At 59.4% G+C, this 18,304-nt stretch overlaps 3 protein-coding genes across 5 annotated transcripts in view; 1 reads left to right on the top strand and 2 right to left on the bottom strand.

Annotated features, from left to right (window-relative positions):
• Positions 1-3,262, bottom strand: part of CEP164 (centrosomal protein 164) — a 43,841-nt gene extending 40,579 nt beyond the window's left edge. Inside the window, exon 1 of the mRNA XM_040534162.1 lies at positions 1,306-3,262. The gene's annotated coding sequence lies outside the window, so the exon portion shown is untranslated. The remainder of the gene's footprint in view (positions 1-1,305) is intronic.
• BACE1 (beta-secretase 1) lies at positions 255-9,843 on the top strand. 3 transcript variants are annotated; one of them, XM_040534177.1, is made up of 10 exons: positions 384-647; positions 3,285-3,373; positions 3,558-3,774; positions 4,253-4,390; positions 4,539-4,673; positions 4,997-5,098; positions 5,230-5,379; positions 5,492-5,663; positions 5,774-6,049; positions 9,464-9,843. In XM_040534177.1, exons 1-9 carry the CDS (start codon positions 399-401, stop codon positions 6,013-6,015), a joined length of 1,494 nt encoding a protein of 497 aa, XP_040390111.1. In that variant the 5' UTR covers positions 384-398; the 3' UTR covers positions 6,016-6,049; positions 9,464-9,843. The 3 variants fall into 3 exon arrangements, with proteins under 3 accessions (XP_040390110.1, XP_040390111.1, XP_040390109.1); XM_040534175.1 differs by lacking the exon at positions 9,464-9,843 and adding an exon at positions 6,740-7,706; XM_040534176.1 differs by lacking the exon at positions 9,464-9,843 and having other exon boundaries at positions 255-647; positions 5,774-7,706.
• RNF214 (ring finger protein 214) lies at positions 9,751-18,291 on the bottom strand. Its single transcript, XM_040534060.1, has 15 exons — positions 18,248-18,291; positions 17,877-18,132; positions 17,712-17,771; positions 16,726-16,866; positions 15,902-16,041; positions 14,840-14,908; positions 13,918-14,014; positions 13,647-13,735; positions 13,076-13,166; positions 12,530-12,628; positions 11,785-12,161; positions 11,144-11,279; positions 10,739-10,846; positions 10,267-10,362; positions 9,751-10,006 (listed from the first exon to the last, which is right to left on the bottom strand). The coding sequence occupies exons 1-15, from the start codon at positions 18,289-18,291 to the stop codon at positions 9,941-9,943; spliced, it is 1,869 nt and encodes a 622-aa protein (XP_040389994.1). The 3' UTR covers positions 9,751-9,940.
• Positions 18,292-18,304: the final 13 nt, after the last annotated feature.

Raw genomic sequence — 18,304 nt, 5'->3', positions numbered from 1 at the left:
GAGCCGTAGTCCGGGCCGAAGCGGGGCGCCGCCGCGCGTCGCCACGGCGCCGGGCCCGGGGCCCCGCGGCCCGACCTAGGCCCCGAGCGGGCCCCGAGCGGGCCCCGAGCGGGCCCCGAGCGGGCCCCGAGCGGGCCGCGCTCCTCCGGGCCGGGCGGCTCCGTTCCGTGCCCGGAGCGCTTCCGCCGGCGGCGGGCGGGCGGGGCGACGGCGTCCGGAGCGGGCGGGCGGGCGCAGGGGCGGGGAGCGTCGCTCCGCCATGGCCGCCGCCCCGCTCGGCCCCGCGCCGCCTGCCCGCCCCGGCGCGGCCGCCCGGCCGAGGCGCGGGGCGCTGCGGGCCCGCTGAGGGCGTCGGTGAGCGGGGGGTTGGGGGGTGGGCAGCCCCCCGCCGCGCGGCCATGGCTCCCGCCTGGCCCTGCCTGCTGCTCTGCCTCGGCGCCGCGGCCCTGCGAGCCGGCCCGGCCCCGCCGCGCATCCGCCTGCCGCTGAGGGGAGGCGCGGCCCCGCCGCCGGGCCCCCGGGCTCGCCGGGCCCCGGAGGAGGAGGCCGAGCGGAGGGGGAGCTTCGTGGAGATGATCGATAACCTGCGCGGCAAGTCCGGCCAGGGCTACTACGTGGAGATGACGGTGGGCAGCCCCCCGCAGAAGGTAAGGGCCCCGCGCCCCCCCCAGCCCGGCCCCTGGGCGCCCGAAGGCCCCCCCCGGGGCTCAGCCTCCCCGGGAAGGGGACCCGCAGGGCTCGGCCCCGTCGGCCCCGGGCGCTCTTCGTCAGCGCCCCTTGCATCCCGGGGGCTGCCCCGCCTGCCCTCGAGCGCCGTTTTCGGGGTGCCCGAGGGTCGGGAGGCACGCTGAGGACCGTGTGCCGGCCTCGCGGCCCGGAGGAGCCAGCTCCTCCTCTCTGTTACGGGTGAGATCGTGGAATTCCCTGCTGCCCCGTCCTTTTGCACCTGGGCACCCGCGCCCACCGCCATCAGCGTTGCGCTTGGCCCGCCGGGGTGGGTGCCGGCGAAACGCCTGGGGGCCACCCTTCTTCAAGTGCACGGCCGGGTTCCATCCTTCTGCCGCCCACGGGGTAGGCCGGCTCTGCCAAAACTCCCCGTGCCCACGTAGGCTCGGAAATAGCGGCTGGCTTCTCTGCGTGCACCTCTTGCACGATCTGCCTCCTTCCTCGGGTGCCCAGCACGTTTTTGCGCTGGGGGTGCGCTCCCAGCGCGCGTCTGCTGGGAACGGCGGGGGAAAAGCAGCAGAAGGAGCAGAGTTCCCCCCGGCCGGGGGGTTCATACCGCCGTCACAGAACATCACGCACAGAAATCAGGTCCCTCGAGGCGGTTTCGTGTTGTCCGTGGGTCTTCAGGATGTGTTTTTTCTGCTCTGGCAGGGTGTGTTTAGGGAGAAAGGAGATTATTTCTGAAATCTGGTCTTAAATGTGATTTCATCATCCAGCCCTACTGGAGCTCTTGCCTGGAACCTGCCATGTGTCGCAGCTGCCAAACAATTTCAGTGAGAACCACCTGTTCCCGGGCACTCGTGGATTTCAGAAACAGCCCCCCGTTTGGGCAGCACCTCCCAGCCTGGGCCTCCTGCCAGCCGTGGATGTGGGGTGTGTGCACGTGCCTGCGTGCGTGTTTGCGTGCTGGAGCAAAATCCCTCCGGGCATTTTAATGGAATTAAAAGACTCACGTGAAAGGGAACGTTTGTGCATAGGCAGGAGATCGGGGAGCACGGTGCGTGTTTATCCGGGAGGATGCGTGCGTCCCCCCCGAAGGCCCACGTGCAGCCCACCTCCCTCCTTGCCTTTCCTTTCCACCTTCCTGCTGCTAACGAGGGAGCTCCTGCGTTCTGTCGTGCTTTAATTCTGGCTGCAGAGCCTCTATCAACAACGAGTTCCTCGCTCCCCCCGTCCCTCGGCGTGTTGGTTGCGCTGCACGCTTGTGCCCGTGCCACCAGCGCCGGCTGATCCAGCCCAGCGCCAGGAGGAGGGCGGCAGCGGAGCAGCCAGCGCCAGCTCCGGGACAGATGGCAGAGGCTCGGAGCCACAGCCGCCCGACTTGTCCCCCCGCGACCCCACGAGTGCTGCTGCCGAGGCGCCCGGAGGGGCTGTCACATCCCGGGAGCTGCGGGCGGGTTCGGGAAGCAGCCCTGCCACGCGCGGCCCGGCCTCGCTGGTGCACGTCGCGTCCTGGGCTGAGCCTGAAGGATGCGGGCGCAACGCGTGCGACAGCAAACCCGAGTCAGCAGAGCACGGCCTGCGAGCTCCCCCCGCCGCTTACGCCGGCACAAAAGGCCGCACGTGGCAGCGCCTGTGAGAGCCTGGGGGCAGCAGCCAGGCTCGGGGCGTGCGTGCGGGTCCTGGGGAGCCGCAGGTGTCCCCAGCTTCCTGACGCCGTCGTCGTTCTCGGCGAGGCGAAGTCTCCCGAGCAAAACCCCCTTCCCGCGTCCTCCCCCTGCAGCGTCAGCTCAGCAGGTCTCTCTCCGGGGAAACGCCTCCCCGGGCGCCCTGGAGATGAGCCCCAGCTGCCGGCGGGGCAGGGGGGCCGCAGGCAGGGATCGTGGCCCTGCGGGATGTTTGCCAACCCTGCCCGGGAGCTGCTAAGCCAGGGCAGCGGCAGAAATGAAGCGGGAGCAGAGCTCAGCATATGGACGGCTGATTAGCGGCCCCGGCGATCCGTGGCAGCTCGTGTAGCAGCAGTCCTCCCCCCCCCCCGCCCCAGCTGGGCGAGCAAATCGCATTTCGTGGCAGGGGGAGCCCGGGGACCCCGCCTTGGTGCTGCCCCCTCCAGCTGGGGGTACCCAGCGCCGGTTGCAGGGTCCGAGGCCGGGCAGGGCAGGGCAGGGCAGGGGAGCTCGCGCTGTTTGCACAGAGCCCGGCGGCGTTTGCTGTCTGTGCAGCAGCCTGATGTCACCGACTCCTGCCCCAGCACCGAGTCCTCTCTTGCACAACTGCTCCGAGCCGTGCTCAGCTCAGCCCCTCCTGCGCTCCAGCCCCCCCCGGGCAGCCTCCCTGCCCTGCCTCCGCCTGTCCCAGCACCCCAGGGGGGGCAGGCGCAGAGCCCTGCCTTTTCTGCCGGCCGGGGGCGAGCAGGACGTGCCCCGGCCGGGAGGGCAGAGCCAGGCTCGCCGCCGAGGTGAGGCGCAGAGGGCTGGGAAGCACAGGGCACGGCAGCCCCACGGCGCGGGGACGGGGAGGGCATCGCTCGCCTGCGGTGCCGAACGGAGCTGGGTGCTGCCGGGTGCAGCCTGGGTCCCACGGCAGCGGCGAGCTCCCTGTCTCTCTTCCTTCCCCAGCTGAATATCCTGGTGGACACCGGGAGCAGTAACTTCGCCGTGGGAGCTGCGCCTCACCCCTTTCTCCGGAGATACTACCAGCGGCAGCTGTGAGTACGCTGCGGGGCCAGGGGCTGGGGGAAAGCAGCACGGCCGCCGGTCCTTGTGCCCGTGCCCCAGCCCCACGGGCGGTCTCACGTCTTGGGGGGCGTCGGGCCAGACCCGGCCCCCAGACGTCCACAGGCACCCGCTCCTCTGCCCCGCTTTCACTCTGGCTCTTTGACACCGCTGCAGGTCCAGCACCTACCGCGACCTGCGGAAGGGCGTGTACGTGCCCTACACGCAGGGCAAGTGGGAAGGGGAGCTGGGCACTGACCTCGTCACCATCCCCCACGGCCCCAACGTCACCGTCAGAGCCAACATCGCTGCCATCACCGAGTCGGACAAATTCTTCATCAACGGCTCCAACTGGGAAGGGATCCTGGGGCTGGCCTACGCTGAGATCGCCCGGGTGAGTGCTGGCCGCTCTGGGGCCCTGCTGCCCCTCGGACAGGCTGCCTGCACCTCCGTCCCCACCTTGCTCCTGCTTTGTGGGCACCTCCGGCCGCCCAGAGCAGGGCCTTTAGGGCCAGCTTCCCGGGAGCGGAGCAGCGTGAGACCTGCCTGCCAGGCGCCACCCTGCAGCACCCTGGGAGCGCGGAGGGGCTCGCGCACACGCTGGCAGCCAGGGGCGTCCTGTCCCAGCACAGCACGTCTCGCCCAAGGGTTCGGATCGCCTCCGAGCTCCACTCGGTCCCAGCGGGCCCACCTGCGGTGCGCAGCTGTGCTGCTGACGTTGAGCCCTGCTCCAGCAGCGTGCCGAGACGTGATTCCTGGGGGCGCAGCGAGAGGACATCTCCCGGCTGTCCTCCCGCAGGCGTGGAGAGCCCCTGGAGAAGGGGCAGCACTGACGCGTCCCTGCCCTGCCTCTGCTTTTCTCCTCCCACCAGCCCGACGACAGCCTGGAGCCCTTCTTTGACTCCTTGGTGAAGCAGACCCAGGTGCCCAACATCTTCTCCCTCCAGCTTTGCGGGGCAGGCTTCTCGCTCAACGAGACGGAGGCCCTGGCCTCAGTGGGAGGCAGCATGGTGAGTGGTCTGGAGCCAGCGTGGTGGGGGGAGGCTGGGGCCTCCTCCTGCGATGCAGTGGTCCCCGAGGGCAGGGCTGGCCACGTGGGACCTGCTCTGGCTGGAGGTGGCGACACGTGGCGGCAGCACCTTCCCGTCCCCGTCGCAGATCATCGGTGGCATCGACCGCTCGCTGTACGTGGGTGACATCTGGTACACGCCCATCCGCAAGGAGTGGTACTACGAGGTGATCATCGTCAGGCTGGAGGTCAACGGGCAGGACCTGAACATGGACTGCAAAGAGGTGACGGGCGCCAGGGGAACCGGCCTGGTTTTGTTGCCGCTGCTGGAGGCGTTCGTCCTTCCGTTATGGCTAACGTCACCCAGGGCAGTGAACGCTGTGGGTGCCTGTGCATCAGGGGCTCGTTGTCGAAGGAAGCCGAGGGCAGCAGGCTGCTTGAGACCAGAGCCTGGGACGTGGCGATGGGCTCAAAGGAAGCAGGGCTTGGCCCTGGCCCAGCCTCGGTAGCTGTGCAGGGGTAGCCAGGGCAGCCAGGTGCCGGGAGGGAGGAGAGGAGCTGGGCCGGGGCGTTCAGCCTGGGTCACTCTTCCTCTCGCTGCCCCCAGTATAACTACGACAAGAGTATCGTGGACAGCGGGACCACCAACCTCCGGCTGCCGAAGAAGGTGTTTGAGGCTGCGGTGAAATCCATCAAAACAGCTTCCTCGGTCAGTGTGGCCCCTGAAAGCAGCCACGTCCCCGGTGTGGTGCTGCGGGCAGGGTGGCTGCCCGTCACCAGCCCCAGCATCTCAGCTCTCTGCCCGCACGGCCCCGCTCACCTCCCCTTTCCCTCCGGCAGACAGAGAAGTTCCCAGACGGCTTCTGGCTGGGGGAGCAGCTGGTTTGCTGGCAGGTCGGCACCACCCCCTGGCACATCTTCCCTGTCCTGTCCCTCTACCTGATGGGGGAGGCCACCAACCAGTCCTTCCGCATCACCATCCTGCCCCAGGTGAGCGCTGAGCAGGAGAGCGGGCGGGAGCTGGTCTGTGCGGGGTGGGCGCAGCTCCCTGCCCTGCACGTGCATCCCCGGGACAGAGCTGACGGCGCTTCCCTTCGTGCAGCAATACCTGCGTCCAGTGGAGGATGTGGCCACCTCTCAGGACGACTGCTACAAGTTCGCCATCTCTCAGTCCTCCACCGGCACCGTCATGGGCGCAGTCATCATGGAGGGCTTCTACGTGGTCTTCGACCGCGCCCGCAAGCGCATCGGCTTTGCTGTCAGTGCCTGCCACGGTAAGGGACGGGCGAGGGAGGGAAGCAGGGAAGGAGCGGAGCCAGGGGGAAGGGATGCGAACGCGCAGCGGTTTCACGGTGACCAGAGCCTTGCCTTATCCTGCCCGCAGTGCACGACGAGTTTCGGACGGCCGCAGTGGAGGGGCCCTACCTGCACCCCAACATGGAGGACTGTGGCTACAACATCCCGCAGACGGACGAGTCCACCTTGATGACCATCGCGTACGTCATGGCGGCCATCTGCGCCCTGTTCATGCTGCCTCTCTGCCTCATGGTGTTTCAGTGGCGCTGCTTCCACTGCCTGCGGCGGGACCACGACGACTTTGCCGACGACATATCCTTGCTGAAGTGACACCGGAGCTTGGGGGCAGTCCCGGGGCCCGCAGGTGAGGTAGCAGGGCAAGGAGAGGTAGGTCCTTTTTCTGAAGGCTGGAGAACAGAGGCAGGACAGCAGCGTGGGGAGCTCAGACAGTCAGCCGAAGGCCTTCTGGCCCCAGGGGACGCTGTGCCCTTTGGGTCTAGCGGGCCTTGAGTGACCCACTGCCAGGAGCAGGCCAGCCTCGAGGTTAGGCCCTTGTGTCCCTGGGTCACCATCGCCTAGGGCAGCATTTGGGTAGCAGGACAGGAGAGGGAACACCAGCACTGGGGAGCAGGTGGAGGTCTGATCCCTTTAACGTTAGGATCCCCCTCTGTGCTCCAGGGCTTTGCCCTGGTTCCTGACACCAGCCACCCCTTGCTGACCTGTAGCTGGCCACCAGCACGTGTTCAGCGTGTGCTTGCAGCCTGTGGGGAAGCAGCGTGTGCAAGGGCAGCCACGGGAGCCCCAGGTTTCAGCTGCTTTTATCTGGGACCTGCAGAAACAGTGTGGGAGCTGGGGGGTGACGACAGCACAGCAACCCTGTCCCGCCTGCAGCCCCTGGTAGGGCCGGGTACAGGTCTCTGCTCCGGTACAAGGATGAGCTGGGCTTCCCCTAGCTGTCCTGCCCAGGCCTGCCGAGCGTGACAGTCAGACTGATGAGCCATCCCATGTCTGTCCCCTTCCCCCTCACCCCGTCCTGCGTATCTGCCCTCCTCAGCCTGCTCCGCAGGGAAGCTGCTGGCCTGGGCCCTCCGTGTAGTGACGTGTGCGTGTGTGCATGTGCGCTGTGGCTGTGCCTTCCCCACGCAGCTCCCCTCCCCAGGACGCCTGTGAGCTGGACTCCAGCGAGTGCATCTCCGGAGCCTCCAGCCCCGGGCTCTTGGGAAATACCCCACGGATCCAGCCTGGAGCTGCCCGGGGACGTGGGAAGGCAGGCAGGGGGCTTTCCTAGCGGCTGCTCCCATCCTGCTGCTCTCCTGTGTACCGCTCGCTCTAACATTTACCGTGGCATTTCCCTGCCCTCCCGGCCTGTCCTCCCTCTGCTGCCGGCCCCAGGCTCTCTGCTCACCCCGCCCTGGCTGCCTCCCAGGACGGGCACCCATCCTCCCCCTGCTCCTTCCGATCACCACGGCCCCTCTGGGGACCGGGAACCGCCTCACCTCCATTCCAGCACCAACAGCATTTGCCGCGTAGAAGCTGGTGGCTGCTGCCCTCCGGGCCTGGGGACAACAGCCTCTGCTCCGGGACACGGGGCTCTCCTCCCTGCGCTTCGCAGCCCTCGGACCGCACGGGGAACGAAGGAAGGAGCTTTCCCCTCGCGCGCTGCACAGCCTGGAACAAGCAGAAACCGAGTGCCGGGAGGCAGCCGAGCGCTGAAGCCCAGCGCCAGCCCGTTTCCCCGGCCCACTCGCCTGTTTGAAAGCCATAGGGGAGCCAGTGCCGGGCTCGGTGGCCCCCGCCTGCAGCTGCTGCCTTGCCTCGCCTCACCAGCCGGCCAGAACCGCGGCGGCTCCGTGCTGCTGCGCTCGCGCCACGCGTCCTCGCGCCCCGGCACCAGACACGCTCGGACCCGGGCTCCTGCTCTCAAGGCATGAGACACCCCGGCAGCTCTGGGCAACGGGAGGTGGCTCTGGGGACTGCAGCGGTTATTATTTTTTAAACACATGGTTGTATTTATTATTTTAGGGGGTTGGTTGTTTTGTTTTGTTTTGGTTTTTTACAGTGCAAGTCACTGGTAGTACAGCTGCGCAGAATCAAGGCGTGTATATAGCAGGTCCGTACTGCACCCAGGGGTACAAATAACGGTCGCTTCTCACCTGTACAATATTGACATATAGCTATATTTTTAATTCTAGCGCTGAAAGCCACTGTTCCAAACCCACCATGAGGGGATTTGGTGCTGTTCTGTTTTTTTTAAATACGTTTAGCCCTCTGCTCAGTCCTAGGGCCTTGGCCACCACCCAAGCCCAGGGCTCGCTCGGCGGCAGCGGCACGCTTGGATGGAAGCACTTTATGGATCGTAGGCGACCTGGAGTTGGTTTCAGAGGCAGTATTGCGTGTAAGGGATCTGGTGGTAACGACAGAGGGGTGCAGGAGGAGGGCACAGCTGGATCACAGCGTGGTGGGTCTCAAGCTGAAAGGACACGTGGCAGAGGAGGCAGTTTTGCCCTCAGCTTGTTCATACGGCAAAGGGAGGACTTTATGGAGTGAAACAACCCTCCCTTTCTTCCTCTGTCAGCCCCCCCCTGCAGTCCCCTCCTCCCTTCCCCAGAGCACATGCTCTTAAGCTTGCAGACAGTCAATACCGCTCAGTTTCCTTACTTCTCTGCCTCAGCCTGGGACGTGGAAGTGCTTTGTTTTTAGCAGCGAGATTCACTAACTAAAAAGGCAACGTTCACCCGCAAGCGAAAGTCAGAGCTACCTGCGGTGCTGGGGCCTGGGCAGAGCTGAGCCCCGAGTTCAGCTGGGGACAAGGGCTGGAGCACTACAAGCCTACAGTAATCACCAGGGATAAAGCTTGTTAACAAAATCCTTCACTTAAATATCTCTTCAAAAAAGCAGTGAGGGAGCCATTGAGCGAGGCAGGAGAAAGCACAGTGTAGGAGACCACAGAAGAGGCAACCCAGCCCTAACGCTGGGAACTGCCCCGCCAGCCCGTTACATGCACCCCTAAACCATCCCCCTTAGCTGGGTCTGGAAACAGCCACCAGTTCCCGTGCTGTGCTCCCAAACCCTGCTCGTCCTGCAATTCAGCTCCAGCGCGAGGGCAAAGTTATGCAATCGCAGAGTGCACGCAGACCTCCACACCCTTGTGCCTGCCCAGGACCCTCCCCAGGATCCCAGAGACTCTGTTGTGGACCACTGCCTTAAAACATGCTGACAAGCGTGTGTGTGCACGTGTGGAGAGATTCAGACTGTGGCCAAATTCAGGCACGCCGTAGGTACCCTGGCAGTGCCTGCACTGAGCAGCCCCAAGGCAAAGCTGCTTCCAGCAGCGCTGAGGTTGTGCTACAGACTGCAAAAAAAAAAAAAAAAAGGAAAAAACCTACAGAGTAAGTGCAAGATTTTAAGTGGTGCTGAGCACCTCGTGAGCCCACCGAAATCCATGGAGAAAGGGTTGGTGCCTCAGCCCGTGTTTTAGGAGAAAGTACAGGAAAGGGAAAACTAGAATCTGCAACTGGTTGGTTATCCTGAGCTGCAGCACAGCCAAATTTGTTCATGCCCCAGTGCTCCTTCCCCAGGACCCGGAGTTACACCAGGAAACACCAGGTGAAAGCGTGTGCAGGACTCTGCCCGGCGGGAGGAGGGATGGGGCTGGCTGCCGCAGGCTGCCGCTGTAGACTCCAGTACTCTGTAACCTATCGTCTGTGTAAGAACAATGAATGTTAACACGGTAAATTATTACATTAAAAAGAAAAAGACAAAAATACTTCTCACCTAGAACCTGTTCGTTGCTAAGAGGGGAACTATTCTGAGCACACGCAGCCCCAGATGGACGTGGCGTGGCAGGGGACTGCTCGGCTGGGGCGTGGGGATGCGAGACGTCCTGCCAAGGGGAGCGGCTGTGGTAAGCGTGGAGCTGGTGGGAGCGCTGCCCCCAGGGAAGAATACGCGCAGCTAAGGGGGAAGAGGCAGTTACAGCAGCCCCCCAGCAAGGAGGTTTTGCTTTAACACGTTAGAAAGGAAGCCAGTAAGGCTACACACTAAGAAATGAGCAGCAGCACCAGATCACTGCATAATATACACACTTTATTTATGAATTTGTATGTATACAGACTTTCTATACACACATTACCTATATAATAAAAATGTACATGTGTATACATGGTCGTATAAATATAGAACTGTAGAAATCTTAGAACTGATCCTGTCTATTCACAGCAACTCCTCCCGTGGGACCACTTTGTTCGAGTAGCCGTCATTTGAGACTTGGACAAAAGGGGCAAGTGTCATTTGTGTTGGTTTGTGCCCAGAATTTGATGCACTGGAAGAGAGAGAATTAGTCAAGAGCCACTGGCACAACTCAAAGGCGCCGTGAACGGAGCGTGGCATTACTTTTCCAGAACAGTGCTGGCAAGGGGCGCTCATTTTAAGGGACGGTTTACTTTGCTCCTTAGAAACAGCCCCCATCGAAAGGTCACAAGGGAGCCCTCTCCAACCTAGCAGACCATCATGATCTACTGCCTGCACCGGGAACCTTATGAGGAACAAGAAGACGTGCACGTAGCAGGGAAGAACACTCACCTCCTTGTGAAGCACATGCGAACAGGCCATGGGGTGAAGGTCACCGGGCTGCACAAGCTTCTGGCACATGAGACACAGCTTACAGGCAGCGGGGGTCTGGCGCAAGCAGCGAGGGAACAGAGCAGATAGTCACAGCAGCCCCACATCCCACCTCAGATCCCACAAGACGTGTTCCAGCTACGTGTCTTGCCCGCTGCAGCCAGGGGCCACAGTTTGCCCAGTTCCTCCCTCTGCACACCAATCCTGCAGCCATTCCCTCCTCCCCCAACGCAGGGCATGCAGAACCCAAGCTGCTAACCCGTCCCTTCTACCCCACCAGCACGAGCAGCTGTGTGACAAGAGAGAGAGGTCCCAACTTCACTGGCTTGTCCCTTTGGCCACTTCTCAGAAGGGCTCCCTCCCCAGGTAGCTTTCCCTGGGGATGGTGAAGTGCTCCAGGAAGGCAAAAAAAAAAAAGAAAAAAAAGTCTTACATGTGATGCTGTTCCAGGGTAAGCCACCTGGGCTGGGGGCAGGAACATGGGCGTGCTGATTTGAGGCAGCGGAGCAGAAAACATGGGGGCCCTGATTCGACTGAGAGGCTGCAGGGAGGCAAACAAGGCATTATCAAACAGTGCAGAAGGAAAGGACAGCCGAGCTACCCCAAGTCAACGCAGGGCAAAACTCCCCTACAGTAAACGCCCCAGTCAGCAGAGAGGGGAACCCACAGGACACGCCTGGTGCACACAGCCCAAGCCTGAGCTCTGCGTGGATCCAGCAGCAGGCCCCGTGCAGCTCAGCCTGCGGGGAGCCAAGGAACAGGAAACTTCTCACTGCCACCACCCAGGTTGCTTTTCTCTGCAGCCCCCCTACCCCCAGCACCACCCCGGCTCTCCCACCTGAGCCCCGGCTGCTGCCCGCTCCTGCTGCTCTGCGAGCTTGGCCGCCACCAGCTGGTTGAGCTCCTCCATGGTCAGCCCCGCCATGGTCCTCCGAGCAGTCTTGATCTGCTGCAGGATGTTGGTGAGCTGGGCCCTGCAGAACAGCAGCCTGCTAAGAGCTCCCACCCACCGCCAGCGGGTCCCCCCCCACCAAAGGGCCGACGATACCGCGCGCCAGCCAGCCCCGTGCCAGGGGAAGGCTCTGGCACAGCACAAGGGTACGTGCTCTCAGCCATGTAAGTGAGACAAATCACACGCTGAGCTTCTGTCCCTAAAATGCTGGGAAAGAGTGGGAAATCCCAGCTGGAGCGAGAGACAGCGCCCACCTGTCACGCAGCACCTCAGAAGCTTAAGGCAAGGCTGCAGGCAGAGAGCTCCTGGCTGCGTTCACCTATCGCTGCTGGGCTTGGCATCAAGCTCCAAACCTGCCTTGCTCAGTGCTGTGGCAAACCTGACAGAGAGCACCCGCCCTTTGCTCCTTGCCTTTGGGCTTCCTTTACTTCCCTCCAGCCCCAAGCTGAGCTCCGCTTCCCCCTGTCCCAGCTGACACCTCACACGCACGTCTTCGTCCTCCGGGAAGGACAACACGAGGCACGTACTTGTTGCACTGCGGAAACCGAGTCAACAACTTCTCCAAAAGCTTTTCCAGCTTATCCGCCGGCTGCGGCCTGTGAAACTCTGGAGTGACCTTAACTCCTCCCAGGCCCGGCGGAGGAGGGATGGAGGCAGCAGGAGTCATATGAGGACTGTGGGTGCCGATGAGCGATGCCACGACAGGGCTGTTTCTTCCTTGGGAAGCAGGCAGCGGTGGGGAAGGCTGGTTGGGCCTGGAGATCGCGGGGTTCAGGAGAGGAAAGGAGAGCGCCCTAGGATCGGCGCTCGGCATGACCATGGGAACGGGGACTGGTCCTATGGGAAACGGGAGCCTGGGAGTGAGGGATGGGTTGGGCTGGAATGCCGTCAGCATGAAATCTGTCTGAGAAAGAAAAACGGGGTTGGGAGAAGAAAAGGCTGGTTAGAATAAGCCCATCCTGAAGCAGAGCTGAGCACCTTCCTCCCCAGCCAGACGGGAGGGGGGCTGAGCCACAGACACCGGCCACTACACTCCTCGTGATGAGGGAGGGCTGTGCAGACCCTTTCCCTTCTCACCAGGTAAACCCGGTAAACCCAGAGCTGCCTCAGGGGACAAGCCCAGGGCTCCAAGAAATGTAATCCTACAGTCTCCTCCAATGCACACAGCACAGGCAGTACCAGTCACAGGCCAACAAACAGGCTGTCCCCAGAGCCTCACAGAAGCATCAGAGCAATCAAAGCTTGTGTTTGTTAGGCTGGAGAGGCACTCACTTCTGAGGGTGGAGGTGGCAGTGTTGGGGTTGGGATCTGTGGGAGGCTGCTCAGCTTTGTTCCATTTCTCACCATCTGAATGTGGTCATTGAACTGGTCCTAGCAGAGAGAAAAGAAAACAGACGCATTTATCAAAGCCTCTGCCTCGGGAAGTTCTGGGCACCGAATGCCTAGAGCAGGCAAATTCCCCAGCCGCAGCTGCCTGAGCAAAGCATTCTCAGCCCCAGAACGGTCACAGGCCCTAAGCAGGTCATTTGGTTTCACAGAACAAAAGAGAATGAAAAAGGACCTGGAAAGAGAAACGGCTTCTGTGGTTAACCCAACACTGCTTTCGTATCCACGTGGCTTATCCACACGCACGAGCCTGAAGAGGCAGGCAGATCTCTGCAGCTGCTCACAAACACACTGACTGTGCCATGCGTTTGGGCACAAACCTCTTTCCTGGCTCTTAAGTCTTCTCTCAAAGAGAGTTGAAATTAAGCATGCAAAGCAGCGTTGATGTGAACCACACGTTCTTAGGCCAGGAGCTGTCTGATAGCAACTTACTCTGACACTCTCCTTTGTCATTCGTATCCTGTTCAGCCTCATCTCCCACTCCTGCTTTGGCCTCATTGTCTCCAGCGTTGGTGGCGCAGACCTGCAAGAACAATTTAACCTTCCCTCTTGCAAGCATGCTCTCACTTGCAGCAAAGTGGGAGCAGCTCAAAGCAACAAACTCCTCCAAACCTCCTGCCTTCCCCAGCAGGGCTCCCCTCCACTGGCTGGGCAGGAAGGAGAGCTCAAACCCAGGCGAGGAACCCCACAAGAGGGGAGCACACAGTGCTGCCCGAGTGCAGAGACTGATCTGGTGGACAGAGACATCAACCCCACAGACAACCCAGTGCCTACAGCACGTAGTCTAGAGCACAGCAGATGTTCAGCAGATGAACAGTGACGGAATAAATAAGCATGGTCCCACCAACCCCTGTTTTGTGACATTACTGAATCACATTAGATTAATAAAGAAAGCCACAGGAAACCCTGAACTATTTCAGTCAAACCGCTAGTACAAGCAGAAGAGGAGATTAGGTAATATCAGTGTTCTGGCGCGCCTATCACTTCTGAGACAGGAACTTACTTGAGGTAGGTGAGGTGTAGCTCTGCTTCTTTTTCTGCTTCTTCTAGTTTCAACACCAGCAGCTCCTTTCGGCTCTCCAGGGACAGGATCTAGCAACAGTCCCAACTAACGTTTACTGCACTGACATTTGCTTACCCCTTCTCCAGCCCCATGAAGAGCCTCATCCTTCACTGCTCCTAATTTCACATAATCTGTCATCAATCAATCAGTCATCTAGAATCTCAGGAAGACCCTCTTCAACTGCTTTGCAGGTAAGAAGTCATCTACTAACCTCTGCTTTCCAGGCCCGTTCCGTCTCCTCAAGAATGTTCCTGTTGATTTCATTGTGCTGGTTCTTCAGCTTATCTAGCTCCATCTCCCACAGCTGCCTGCAAATAGAGACATAACAAATCTGCTTCGGCACTGGAATGACTTGAAACAGGAGAGCTGACAAACTCCCACAAAGCCAATTGATCCTCGTAGCTCTTGATGGGGTGGAACTGTGGGATACCGACAGCTTCCAGACCATGACACCAGTCACATTTCCCAAGGCTGCATGAGTCACAGTCCCAAGAGTGAGCTGTTCCAGAGCATGCAGACAGCCACTGTGCAAATATACATGTAGAGATGAGCAAAGAGGGGAGGCAAGAATTGCCCTCACCAAATTCTGTCCAATTCCAAGGAACGGTGCACAGCTCTGAACTAAAAAGCAACCTGAACCAACACACAGAACTAAAGTCATTCTGATCCTGTAGAAGTTCAAAGGTGGCCCTTTCCACCTGTGCCTGGACCTGGAACATCTCTGCGCACTGTTAAAATACCTGAAGTGCTCCAGAGTTTAGAGCAGTTGGGCAGCTGCAGGGAACAGCATGGAGGAATAGGTTTCCCTGATTTCTGGGAAGCTGAAATTCAGTCAGAGGTAGCAGTTACAAGCTGAGTCAATTCACTACACATAAATGCTAATCTTATGGGATCTTTATGTAACAAGTATCCAGGAGCCTTCTTGTGACCAGGATCAAAGAGAATTTAATCCAGAGACTGCGAGCACCAGCCTGCTGAAAGGGGACATAAAACCTCTAGGGCGCCCAGGTGGACAGCACTGCTAGACCCCCCTCTGCAGCCTACGCCATCAGCAGCACAAGCCGCACTCCAAACCAAAATGATGAAATAAGAGTGTTCAACGCTATTAATCTGGAAACAGCTAAGTGCCTTACTTTTCATCAGACTGCTCTGCAATCAGAGAAGCTATCTTGTTTTCCTTCTCCTCCTGTTCTTTCAGCAACCTGCACGAGAAAAAAAGGACAGATGGAGTCATCCACCGTAGCGGTGTTACCGCACAGCCCCTAATGCTGCAGCTCTCAAGTTTAAACAACGTATTTGCACAGCTGTGTGCCCAACGCAACAGCACACTCTGAAGACTGTTTTCAAACACGTATTGAATAGTTCAATCACCAACATCCTCACAAGCAACAATTTTGCTGTATCATGACACTGCACAACGACTGTAGCATTTAACCTGAGCCCACCACAGAGCTGTGCCACTCTGACACGTACTTTGCAGGGGGGAAGCAGGCTGAGTACTTGGAGCCGTTACTAAAACGGCTTATCCGAAAACACCACTGAGCCCTCAAATTAAAAATTAAAACTAAAAAAATCAGACCTTGAAGACATATCAGAATGGCTCTATAAAAGCACAAATTCACCATGCAAAGGAACCCTAGGCTCTTTGCAAAGGAATCACATTGCCTGCTTTAGAACCCCTCTGAAACTAGCAGGACTCTTTGCACAGAGCGTGCTGCCTACCTCACAGCAAAGTCTGACCACAGCCGAGTCTTTCAAACCATTAGGTATAGCTAGGCTGCTTAAGAGGGAAGCTTAACAAGAAACCAAGAAACGTACAACAGAAAACAACAAGACCCTAACCCTGATACCGTAACTGAACGGTCCTGCCCCCTGCTGAAAGGCTCTGGACTCACAAAGATGCAGCAGAGCCCAGCAGAACTGCATGTTATTTTTGCCAAGTTCTGTCCATACAAATATCTAACAGGTAGAACAACCTGCTGCCCGGAATTTCACTTTGAGATCGTCTGTATACAAAAGCTGCTCTGCTGTAGTTGAATCCACTCAAAACTGCACAGGCCCGTCCTGAAATGCTCAACAAAATACTTGCTGCTTCCAAAAAGTTTCAAGTGATCCTCTTTTACTTGATCAGATATACATCGAAGTTAACTTACACTTTTCTTCCTAAAAAAATACTTGTTTTTTCATACTAATACCTTCTGCCTTTCTCACAGAGTTTCTCAATTTCTGCTTTCAGATCCTGCTCTTTCTGCAGGAATTCTTTCTTTTCTTTCTCCATCTTCTTCTTTGTCTCTTCTCGCTTGATTGTAACATCCTGAATTGCTTTCAAAATCTCCTAGAGTAACATAAGCATCGCACAAATGAAGAGCAAAATTCCCAAGGAATGTTTTTCTTTGTTTTTAAATCCATTAATATCTTAACAAAATTGAAGAGAGATTATGAGATTACACGCGTCATCGGAATCTTTCTTTTTAGTAGATCTAGACATGATTCATAGAGGTTATCACGAGGAAACACAGGAGACAGACAGAAAGCCTGAACTACGTGTTCTCCTGTCTCCTTAGAAGAACTTTGGGGCACTCCTTCTCCTGCTCTCTACTCTAGTTCTAGGCGATACACCACCGATGGTTCCTTTTATCCTAACCTGAGCCACCGCAGAGCTAGTTGCAAATCTGTTATTTAAGCTAGGGATCCATCAACAGTGGCTACAGAGATCTAATTAATGCTGTGGAGTTAGTTCTCCTCACTTCACACTGCTCTCCCGGTCAGCACTCATGGGGAAAAGCTCCTGTGCTTGTTGAAGAGATGCTGCAAGATCGCCAGCAGGAACAGACATATACGCAAGATGCTGTATTATAACTTACTTCTGAACTGCTCAGGCTCAGCATCCAGACTTGGGCAGGGACCTAGCCTTAATGCTACAAAATGTGCTTGCATGGGCACACGAGGTCAAATCAGCCCACCTTCATCGCGTAGGGCTAAGGGGCAGGTTACACAGGAAGAAGACTTGGCTAAATACCTGGTGGTTCTTCATCTCTTCCTCCCTCCGCTGCTGGAGCTGCTTAAGCTGTACCTGTAGCTGGTTCTCCACTTGCCTCTGTTTGTCCAACACCTCCTGGTAACGTTCCTTCAGCAAAGCCCTCTCAGACATCATTTTGTCCTGCAGGGGAGAGCAGAAATTCAGGGAGAACCTTCCCTTTCCCTCACACCAGAGACAGCACGGATGCAAGCAGGAAAGCTCAGCGGTGTGTGAAAGCCCACTGGACGCCAAGGTTGATATCGTCAAGAGCCACGTTATCGGCTCCCACTTTCAAAGCTCAGACTCCCTAGGTCAGAGAAGTTGAATGGAGGCACTGCCTGGAGCTGCAGCTACCACTACATTTCCCCTGCTAAAGAGGGCAGCTCAAGAAGGCTGAGGCTGGCATTTAAATGAGAAAAAACATCCTGTGGGAAGGGCAGGGGACCCAGCATCAGGATGCCTAGCGCCAGGAATAGCCCTGCCTCCGGCTACTTCCTTTACCAGCACATCGCTATAAAACTTTGCTGTGGGACATCCTGGGAACATTTTTAAGCTTCTCCCAACTCTCTGGGATGATTTGGTATGCAAATAATGAAAATCCACTGCTTGGGTGGGAACGTTTTTGTTTTATAAACAAGATGTTTAGAAAGAAACAAACCAGGGGTGTTTCACTTGCTGAGCAGCCAGAGAGAGACCAAGACTCATATCAGGTGTCCACTGAATTGCCGGGGTGATCTTTCTTGGTCGCATATTAACTACAGCACACGCTAGAGCCGCCAAATACCACAAACGCCATCCCCACCACCACCGCTCTGCAGCGTTTCAGAATTCGGGTCATTTTTGCTGACCGTGGAAGCGCCCCAAGAGCCTTTTTGTCACCCGTGCTCAGGGAAGACGGGCTCCCAAGGCATCAGCGGCCCAGCCGAGCTGCCCAGCAGAACCGCAGACGGGAGGGCTGGGACCGTCCGCGGGGCTTCAGCACCCACCAAGTTCTTCTCGATGTCCTGATCCGTGCTGGCGTCCACATCGGCCGTCTTGAAGTCGGTCTGCAAAGGCACACGGACCCCGTCAAGCCGCAGCCCGGCCAGCCCCGACGACCCCCCGGGGAACACCGGCGGGGACCGGGACGGGGCCGGCCCCGCAGCCCCCACCTGCACCGCGATGTTCTGCGACGGCTTCGCGGGGGCCGCCTCGGGCTCGGGCTCCTCCGCCGCCCCTCCGCGCTGCCCGCCGGCCTCGGGGGGGCCGCCGCCAGGGCCCGGGCCTTCCTCCCCCTCCTCCTCCTCCTCCTCCTCCTCCTCGTCCTCCGCCGCCGCCCCCTCGCCCCCCGACGGCACCGGGGCCTCGCCGGGGGCCGCCGCGGTCTCCGCGTCTCCTCCGGCCGCCGCCTCGCCGTGGCTCTCGGTGCTGCTCGGAACAAACACCCGGTCACGGCGCCGCCCGGCCCGGCCCGGCCCGCCCCGCCCGGCCCCCCGGGGCCCACCTGGCGGGCGGCGCGGCGGGGCCGGGCTCGCTGAGGCGCGGGGCGGCGGCGGGGCCCTCGGCCTGCGCCCGCTCCAGGGCCATGGCTGGGGCTGGG

This window comes from Cygnus olor, chromosome 22 (assembly GCF_009769625.2).
Source record: "Cygnus olor isolate bCygOlo1 chromosome 22, bCygOlo1.pri.v2, whole genome shotgun sequence".
Lineage (NCBI taxonomy): Eukaryota > Metazoa > Chordata > Aves > Anseriformes > Anatidae > Cygnus > Cygnus olor.
The sequence above is the reverse complement of the archived record's forward strand: the minus strand, read 5'-3'. Positions and strand labels throughout refer to the sequence as shown.

What these genes read in the sequence shown, in the direction of transcription:
- BACE1 (XM_040534177.1), top strand. Translation starts at nt 399, where the DNA reads ATGGCTCCCGCCTGGCCCTGCCTGCTGCTCTGCCTCGGCGCCGCGGCC. An exon ending in AGATACTACCAGCGGCAGCT is followed by an intron (nt 3,374 to 3,557) that starts GTGAGTACGCTG and finishes ACACCGCTGCAG; the next exon opens with GTCCAGCACCTACCGCGACC. An exon ending in CCTCAGTGGGAGGCAGCATG is followed by an intron (nt 4,391 to 4,538) that starts GTGAGTGGTCTG and finishes TCCCCGTCGCAG; the next exon opens with ATCATCGGTGGCATCGACCG.
- RNF214 (XM_040534060.1), bottom strand. Translation starts at nt 18,291, where the DNA reads ATGGCCCTGGAGCGGGCGCAGGCCGAGGGCCCCGCCGCCGCCCC. An exon ending in AGGACATCGAGAAGAACTTG is followed by an intron (nt 16,867 to 17,711) that starts GTGGGTGCTGAA and finishes TCTCCCCTGCAG; the next exon opens with GACAAAATGATGTCTGAGAG. An exon ending in CGCATGTGCTTCACAAGGAG is followed by an intron (nt 10,007 to 10,266) that starts GTGAGTGTTCTT and finishes TCTCTCTTCCAG; the next exon opens with TGCATCAAATTCTGGGCACA.